The following is a 10,000-nucleotide window of genomic DNA, read 5'->3' as shown; positions in this document are numbered from 1 at the left end:
AGCTGAATGACACATCTTTACCTTATCAAGAGACAGCTGAATGACACACCTTATCAAGAGACAGCTGAATGACACACCTTTACCTTATCAAGAGACAGCTGAATGACACACCTTATCAAGGGACAGCTGAATGACACACCTTTACCTTATCAGGAGACAGCTGAATGACACACCTTTACCTTATCAAGGGACAGCTGAATGACACACCTTTACCTTATCAAGGGACAGCTGAATGACACACCTTTACCTTATCAAGAGACAGCTGAATGACACACCTTTACCTTATCAAGGGACAGCTGAATGACACACCTTATCAAGGGACAGCTGAATGACACACCTTTACCTTATCAAGGGACAGCTGAATGACACACCTTTACCTTATCAAGAGACAGCTGAATGACACACCTTTACCTTATCAAGAGACAGCTGAATGACACACCTTTACCTTATCAAGAGACAGCTGAATGACACACCTTTACCTTATCAAGAGACAGCTGAATGACACACCTTTACCTTATCAAGAGACAGCTGAATGACACACCTTTACCTTATCAAGAGACAGCTGAATGACACACCTTTACCTTATCAAGAGGACAGCTGAATGACACACCCTTATCAAGGGACAGCTGAATGACACACCTTTACCTTATCAAGGGACAGCTGAATGACACACCTTTACCTTATCAAGGGACAGCTGAATGACACAACCTTATCAGGAGACAGCTGAATGACACCCCTTTACCTTATCAGGAGACAGCTGAATGACACACCTTTACCTTATCAAGAGACAGCTGAATGACACACCTTTACCTTATCAGGAGACAGCTGAATGACACACCTTTACCTTATCAAGAGACAGCTGAATGACACACCTTTACCTTATCAAGGGACAGCTGAATGACACACCTTTACCTTATCAAGAGACAGCTGAATGACACACCTTTACCTTATCAAGGGACAGCTGAATGACACACCTTTACCTATAAATGACCCCATTTAATCTGGAGTTAACCCTTAACCTCTGATGACCATCTACTGTGTCTGGTTCGAGAACTACATCCTGTTTCATATTTTAGTCCGTTGTTACAACGGGAACACTAGTCTGAGAACTACATCCTGTTTCCTATCCAGTTAGTGGAGTCGTCACCACAGACAGACAGGAAGTGATCCAGGTAGTGGAGTCGTCACCACAGACAGACAGGAAGTGATCCAGTTAGTGGAGTCGTCACCACAGACAGACAGGAAGTGATCCAGTTGGTGGAGTTGTCACCACAGACAGACAGGAAGTGATCCAGGTAGTGGAGTCGTCACCACAGACAGACAGGAAGTGATCCAGTTAGTGGAGTCGTCACCACAGACAGACAGGAAGTGATCCAGTTAGTGGAGTTGTCACCACAGACAGACAGGAAGTGATCCAGGTAGTGGAGTCGTCACCACAGACAGACAGGAAGTGATCCAGGTAGTGGAGTCGTCACCACAGACAGACAGGAAGTGTAATATGAAACAGGATATCGTTCTCAGACTAGTGTTCTCTTTGTAACAACAGATTGAGAACTACATCCTGTTTCATAGTACAGTCTGTTGTTACAACGGGGAAAACTCTGAAAACCATTCGACCAATTACAATGTCTGCTCACTTCTCCAAAGTAACAGAACAGGAAATGTACAAGACTTTAAACCAGATTGATCCGTGTTCATGAAATGTTACATAAAACATCACATTTCTTTACACCAGCTGAATAAACGTACCAAAAACCGGTTGAATTGGAACAAACATTTAATTCCCCACAAATCTTGAGATGCTGATCTCTGAAATGTGGGGACGCTTTGTTTTGTAAACTCTGTCAAGTGTCTCCTTCTGGCCTGCAGACAAAACAGAACGGCTACATTCTTAGCTGCTCCGCTCAGACATCTTGTTCTCGTTGGCTCCAACGACATGGGTCCTGGTCACATCCAATCCCCCAACAAACTGCCGGGAGATTGTGACAGCTCCTTACAGCAACGGAAGATGTCTCTGGTCACAGGCTGGCTGTGGGACGTGTGTGTGTGTGTGTGTGTGTGTGTGTGTGTGTGTGTGTGTGTGTGTGTGTGTGTGTGTGTGTGTGTGTGTGTGTGTGTGTGTGTGTGTGTGTGTGTGTGTGTGTGTGTGTGTGTGTGTGTGTGTGTGTGTGTGTGTGTGTGTGTGTGTGTGTGTGTGTGTGTGTGTGTGTGATTACGTGATGGAGAGCCTGTGAGAAGGGCTATAAAGAGATGATTGATGAGCTGGAGAATTCTCTCTCTTTAGAGACCAATCCCTCTCCTCACCACCATTATCAACACCACCACCCAGAGAACACACACACACACACACACACACACACACACACACACACACTGGGTGGTGGCAACAATCAATTGTGAGTTGAATTAGAAGTGTCAGGAACAGATGAGGGCTTCCTGGTGACTGAGCTGGGTTAGAGCTGGACAGGGGCCAGAGGGAGATGTGGGTTTGGTCCAAAATGGCACCCTATTCCCTATGTAGTGCGCTACTTTGGACCAGGGCCCAGCCATTTGGGCCGTGGTGTTCTGTAGAGTACAGGGAGGAATAGAGAGGGGGGACAGCTTGGCCGTGGTGTTCTGTAGAGTACAGGGAGGAATAGAGAGGGGGGACAGCTTGGCCGTGGTGTTCTGTAGAGTACAGGGAGGAATAGAGAGGACAGCTTGGCCGTGGTGTTCTGTAGAGTACAGGGAGGAATAGAGAGGGGGGACAGCTTGGCCGTGGTGTTCTGTAGAGTACAGGGAGGAATAGAGAGGGGGGACAGCTTGGCCGTGGTGTTCTGTAGAGTACAGGGAGGAATAGAGAGGAGGACAGCTTGGCCGTGGTGTTCTGTAGAGTACAGGGAGGAATAGAGAGGACAGTTTGGCCGTGGTATTCTGTAGAGTACAGGGAGGAATAGAGAGGACAGCTTGGCCGTGGTGTTCTGTAGAGTTCAGGGAGGAATAGAGAGGACAGCTTGGCCGTGGTGTTCTGTAGAGTACAGGGAGGAATAGAGAGGAGGACAGCTTGGCCGTGGTGTTCTGTAGAGTACAGGGAGGAATAGAGAGGACAGCTTGGCCGTGGTGTTCTGTAGAGTACAGGGAGGATTAGAGAATGGGGACAGCTTGGCCGTGGTGTTCTGTAGAGTACAGGGAGGAATAGAGAGGACAGCTTGGCCATGGTGTTCTGTAGAGTACAGGGAGGAATAGAGAGGACAGCTTGGCCGTGGTGTTCTGTAGAGTACAGGGAGGAATAGAGAGGGGGGACAGCTTGGCCGTGGTGTTCTGTAGAGTACAGGGAGGAATAGAGAGGGGGGACAGCTTGGCCGTGGTGTTCTGTAGAGTACAGGGAGGAATAGAGAGGACAGCTTGGCCGTGGTGTTCTGTAGAGTACAGGGAGGAATAGAGAGGGGGGACAGCTTGGCCGTGGTGTTCTGTAGAGTACAGGGAGGAATAGAGAGGGGGGACAGCTTGGCCGTGGTGTTCTGTAGAGTACAGGGAGGAATAGAGAGGAGGACAGCTTGGCCGTGGTGTTCTGTAGAGTACAGGGAGGAATAGAGAGGAGGACAGCTTGGCCGTGGTGTTCTGTAGACTACAGGGAGGAATGGAGAGGAGGACAGCTTGGCCGTGGTGTTCTGTAGAGTACAGGGAGGAATAGAGAGGAGGACAGCTTGGCCGTGGTGTTCTGTAGAGTACAGGGAGGAATAGAGAGGAGGACAGCTTGGCTGTGGTGTTCTGTAGAGTACAGGGAGGAATAGAGAGGGGGGACAGCTTGGCCGTGGTGTTCTGTAGAGTACAGGGAGGAATAGAGAGGACAGCTTGGCCGTGGTGATCTGTAGAGTACAGGGAGGAATAGAGAGGACAGCTTGGCCGTGGTGTTCTGTAGAGTACAGGGAGGAATAGAGAGGAGGACAGCTTGGCCGTGGTGTTCTGTAGAGTACAGGGAGGAATAGAGAGGAGGACAGCTTGGCCGTGCTCTTCTGTAGAGTACAGGGAGGAATAGAGAAGGGACAGCTTGGCCGTGGTGTTCTGTAGAGTACAGGGAGGAATAGAGAGGGGGGACAGCTTGGCCGTGCTCTTCTGTAGAGTACAGGGATGAATAGAGAGGACAGCTTGGCCGTGGTGTTCTGTAGAGTACAGGGAGGAATAGAGAGGACAGCTTGGCCGTGGTGTTCTGTAGAGTACAGGGAGGAATAGAGAGGAGGACAGCTTGGCCGTGGTGTTCTGTAGAGTACAGGGAGGAGTAGAGAGGACAGCTTGGCCGTGGTGTTCTGTAGAGTACAGGGAGGAATAGAGTGGGGGGACAGCTTGGCCATGTGATAGTGATAGTGACAGACACAGTGACTTCAGGAGCCAATCAGGCTGGGGGACAGCAGCAGGCAGGACCCATACTGACCATCATCCCTGATTAACACATCACAACTCTGTCAGTTTGTTGATCAATAACCTGATATATCCAACAAGTCTAGCTTTGACTCTTACATAACCTCTCTCTCTCTCTCTCTCTCTCTCTCTCTCTCTCTCTCTCTCTGTCTCTGTCTCTCTCTCCCTCTCTCTGTCTCTGTCTGTCTGTCTCTCTGTCTCTCCCTCCCTCCCTCCCTCTGTCTGTCTGTCTGTCTGTCTGTCTGTCTGTCTGTCTGTCTGTCTGTCTGTCTGTCTGTCTGTCTGTCTGTCTGTCTGTCTGTCTGTCTGTCTGTCTGTCTGTCTGTCTGTCTGTCTGTCTGTCTGTCTGTCTGTCTGTCTGTCTGTCTGTCTGTCTGTCTGTCTGTCTGTCTGTCTCTGTCTCTGTCTCTGTCTCTGTCTCCCTCTCTCTCTCTCTCTCTCTCCCTCCCTCTCTCTCTCTCTCTCTCTCTCCCTCCCTCTCTCCCTCAATTCAATTCAATTCAAGGGCTTTATTGGCATGGGAAACATGTGTTAACATTGCCAAAGCAAGTGAGGTAGACAACATACAAAGTGAATATATAAAGTGAAAAACAACACAAATTAACAGTAAACATTACACATACAGAAGTTTCAAAACAATAAAGACATTACAAATGTCATATTATAAATATATACAGTGTTTTAACAATGTACAAATGGTTAAAGGACACAAGATGATAAAATAAATAAGTATAAATATGGGTTGTATTTACAATGGTGTCTCTGTCTCTCTCCCTCTCTCTCTCTCTCTCTCTCTCTCCCTCTCCCTCTCTCTCTCTCTCTGTCTCTGTCTCTGTCTCTCTCTCTCTCTCTGTCTCTATCTCTCTCTCTGTGTGTCTCTGTCTCTCTCCCTCTCTCTCCCTCTCTCTCCCTCTCTCTCCCTCTCTCTCCCTCTCTATCTCTCTCTCCCTCAATTCAGGTAATCATCTGTGGTCGCCAGGTGATGTGTAGTTACCTGTCTCAGGACATTGATCTGCGGGTGGTGCAGCACTATGTGAATCCAGAAGGCCAGACGGTGGTTAAGGAACATGTTGACTGTCTGGAGGCTGGGAGGAAGCTGCCCTCCTACGTGCTGGAGGACTCAGAGCTGACAGAGCTGTGTGTCAGAGCCAGAGGAGATGAGGACTGGTCTCGGGATGTCAGACTGGAGAGGAAGGAGAAGGAGAGGGGGAGTAGCTCTGTGGTACAGGTGAGTACAGACACAGATACGCACACACCAGACTCTCTCTCTCTCTCTCTCTCTCTGTAACATTGTAGGGGTGTAGAGTGTGTTGGAGGACCAGGTTATCTCCTGATGATTAAACTAGGTCTGTAACCTTGGAGGGGGGTAGAGTGTGTTGGAGGTCCAGGTTATCTCCTGATGATTAAACTAGGTCTGTAACCTTGGAGGGGGGTAGAGTGTGTTGGTGGACCAGCCCGTGTGTCTAGCAGTGTGCCCGCCAGCCACCCTCTGTGTGTTCTCCTTCATCCAATAGGAACCGAGGCCGTTGTCAGCGCTGAACAGAACAGAACGTCAGTTATTGCGTTGATGCCTGGTGTTTTGTCCACAGTAAATGAAGTCCCTAGCTGACTGTAAATTAGGCAGTGTTGTAACGGCCCTTGGCACGGTGGAGGTCTTAACGAGGAGTCAGGGGGTCGGAGGGAGAATAGAGCCAGTGATAGGTTAAGAAACGCCTCCCAAATGGCACCCTTATCTCCTACATAGTGCACTACTTTAGATCCAGAATCCTGTAGGGGACTGTTTCTAAAGTAGTGCACTATGTCGGGAATAGGGTTTCATTGAGGGGTTGAACACACGACCAATAACCCTTCTGAAAGGCACATTTTCAGCTTTTAAATCTTCTCAGAGCTGACAGAGTTTAATTGGCTATTATCCCGCGCTAACAGTTAAATTGCCATTGGACTTAACTGTTGGATGGTGTTGGAGTCCTTGGAGCTTTGTGTGAGTTCTCTTGTACAACTGCAGGAAACCAGTTGGGAGCCGTGTTGGGTGACAGAAGGTGATGGTGTTGGATGGTGTTGGATGGTGTTGGAGCTTTGTGTGGGTTCTCTTGTACAACTGCAGGAAACCAGTTGGGTGATGGTGTTGGAAGGTGTTGGATAGTGTTGGATAGTATTGGATGGTGTTGGATGGTGTTGGATAGTGTTGGATAGTGTTGGATGGTGTTGGATAGTATTGGATGGTGTTGGATTGTGTTGGATGGTGTTGGATAGTGTTGGATGGTGTTGGATGGTGTTGGATAGTGTTGGATGGTGTTGGGGCAATGTGATGAATGTGATGTGACTCAGTGGGCCGTGGGTTAGTTAGGGGGCGTGGGTTAGTTAGGGGGCGTGGGTTAGTTAGGGGGCGTGGGTTAGTTAGGGGCCGTGGGTTAATTAGGGGGCGTGGGTTAGTTAGGGGGCGTGGGTTAGTTAGGGGGCGTGGGTTAGTTAGGGGCTGTGGGTTAGTTAGGGGCTGTGGGTTAGTTAGGGGGCGTGGGTTAGTTAGGGGGCGTGGGTTAGTTAGGGGGCGTGGGTTAGTTAGGGGCCGTGGGTTAGTTAGGGGCCGTGGGTTAATTAGGGGGGCGTGGGTTAGTTAGGGGGCGTGGGTTAGTTAGGGGGCGTGGGTTAGTTAGGGGGCGTGGGTTAGTTAGGGGGCGTGGGTTAGTTAGGGGCTGTGGGTTAGTTAGGGGGCGTGGGTTAGTTAGGGGGCGTGGGTTAGTTAGGGGGCGTGGGTTAGTTAGGGGTGTGGGTTAGTTAGGGGGCGTGGGTTAGTTAGGGGGCGTGGGTTAGTTAGGGGGCGTGGGTTAGTTAGGGGGCGTGGGTTAGTTACAGGAAACACCACAGGAAACAAACATGTCGATCTTTCCCCGGTCCGTGGTAGTGTCACGGGTGAACTCTGACCTCGATGACCTTTGACATGCTTGTGTTTCTAGCTCCAACAGTACAGTAATACCTAGCTAAATGCTTGTGTTTCTAGCTCCAGACAGTATAGACAGTAGTTATATAGGATGGTGTGTATAGACAGTATAGACAGTAGTTATATAGGATGGTGTGTATAGACAGTATAGACAGTAGTTATACAGGATGGTGTGTATATACAGTAGTTATATAGGATGGTGTGTATAGACAGTAGTTATATAGGATGGTGTGTATAGACAGTATATATACAGGATGGTGTGTATAGACAGTAGTTATACAGGATGGTGGTGTATAGACAGTAGTTATACAGGATGGTGTGTATAGACAGTAGTTATACTGGACCAGTATTTAATGACTCTGTGTTCAGAGGGCAAAGCGGTCTGTAAGGTCATTGTTTATTTCCAGGTCAGAGGTGAGAATAGTACCTGTCCTATCTGATGGTGTGTTGGTGTCCTTGCAGGTGCCTTGTTCCAGCGGCTCGTTGCTCTACGTGTGGTGCACCCTGATCACCATGGAAACGGACTCCCACATGCAGCAGAGAGTGGTGAGTATAGCCATCCAGGGTACGGTCTGATGTGGTACCCCTATTCCCTATGTAGTGCACTACTTTCTACCAGGGCCCAGATGGTCCCTATTCCCAATGTAGTGCACTACTTTCTACCAGGGACCAGAGGGTCCCTATTCCCTATGTAGTGCAACTACTTTCTACCAGGGACCAGAGGGTCCCTATTCCATATATACCTTAACTCTAACTAACACCATCCTCTAACTAACACCATCCTCTAACTAAACACCATCCTCTAACACCATCCTCTAACTAACACCGTCCTCTAACACCATCCTCTAAACTAACACCATCCTCTAACTAACACCATCCTCTACCTAACACCATCCTCTAACTAACACCATCCTCTACCTAACACCATTCCTAACCATCCTCTACACCATCCTCTAACTAACACCATCCCTCTAACTAACACCATCCTCTAACTAACACCATCCTCTAACTAACACCATCCTCTAACTAACACCATCCTCTAACTAACACCATCCTCTAACTAACACCATCCTCTAACTAACACCATCACTCTAACTAACACCATCCTCTACCTAACACCATCCTCTAACTAACACCATCCTCTAACTAACACCATCCTCTAACTAACACCCACTCCTCTAACTAAACACCATCCTCTAACTAACACCATCCTCTAACTAACACCATCCTCTAACACCATCCTCTAACTAACACCATCCTCTAACTAACACCATCCTCTAACTAACACCATCCTCAACCTAACACCATCCTCAACCTAACACCATCCTCTAACTAACACCATCCTCTACCTAACACCATCCTCTAACTAACACCATCCTCTAACTAACACCATCCTCTAACTAACACCATCCTCTAACTAACACCATCCTCCACCTAACACCGTCCTCTAACTAACACCATCCTCTAACTAACACCATCCTCTACCTAACACCATCCTCTAACACCATCCTCTAACTAACACCATCCTCTAACTAACACCATCCTCTAACACCATCCTCTAACTAACACCGTCCTCTAACACCATCCTCTAACTAACACCATCCTCTAACTAACACCATCCTCTACCTAACACCATCCTCTAACTAACACCATCCTCTACCTAACACCATTCTCTAACCCATCCTCTAACACCATCCTCTAACTAACACCATCCTCTAACTAACACCATCCTCTAACACCATCCTCTAACTAAACACCATCCTCTAACTAACACCGTCCTCTAACACCATCCTCTAACACCATCCTCTAACACCATCTTCTAACTAACACCATCCTCTAACTAACACCATCCTCTACCTAACACCATCCTCTAACTAACACCATCCTCTAACTAACACCATCCTCTAACTAAACATCCATCCTCTAACTAACACCATCCTCTAACTAACACCATCCTCAAACCTAACACCATCCTCTAACACCATCCTCTAACTAACACCATCCTCTAACTAACACCATCCTCAACCTAACACCATCCTCATCCCTAACCCATCCTCTAACTACACACCATCCTCTACCTAACACCATCCTCTAACACCATGCCTCTAACTAACACCATCCTCTACTACACCATCACTCTAACTAACACCAATCCTCCACCTAACACCGTCCTCTAACTAACAACCATCCTCTAACTAACACCATCCTCCACCTAACACCATCCTCTAACACCATCCTCTAACTAACACCATCCTCTAACTAACACCATCCTCTAACTAACACCATCCTCTAACACCAATCCTCTAACTAACACGGTCCATTAACTAACACCATCCTCTAACTAACACCATCCTCTAACTAACACGGTCCATTAACTAACACCATCCTCTAACACCATCCTCTAAACTAACACCATCCTCTAAACTAACACCATCCTCTAACTAACACCATCCTCTAACTAACACCATCCTCTAACTAACACCATCCTCTAACTAACACCATCCTCTACCTAACACCATCCTCTAACTAACACCATCCTCTACCTAACACCATCCTCTAACTAACACCATCTCTCTACCTAAGCACCAATCCTCTACTAACACCATCCTCATACCTAAACACCATCCTCTATACCTAACACGCATCCTCTAACTAACACCATCC

General features: G+C 47.8%; 1 protein-coding gene across 1 annotated transcript in view; it reads left to right on the top strand.

The window, feature by feature from the left end:
• The window catches only part of LOC109888372 (vacuolar protein sorting-associated protein 13B-like), a 300,473-nt gene that overhangs the window by 228,764 nt on the left and 61,709 nt on the right, over window positions 1-10,000 (top strand). The window contains 2 exon segments of the mRNA XM_031811830.1: window positions 5,357-5,626; window positions 7,799-7,882. Coding sequence (XP_031667690.1) covers window positions 5,357-5,626; window positions 7,799-7,882 — 354 coding nt within the window.

Source organism: Oncorhynchus kisutch, unplaced genomic scaffold (genome assembly GCF_002021735.2).
Source record: "Oncorhynchus kisutch isolate 150728-3 unplaced genomic scaffold, Okis_V2 Okis02a-Okis13b_hom, whole genome shotgun sequence".
NCBI lineage: Eukaryota > Metazoa > Chordata > Actinopteri > Salmoniformes > Salmonidae > Oncorhynchus > Oncorhynchus kisutch.
This window is presented reverse-complemented; position numbering and strand designations above follow the sequence as displayed.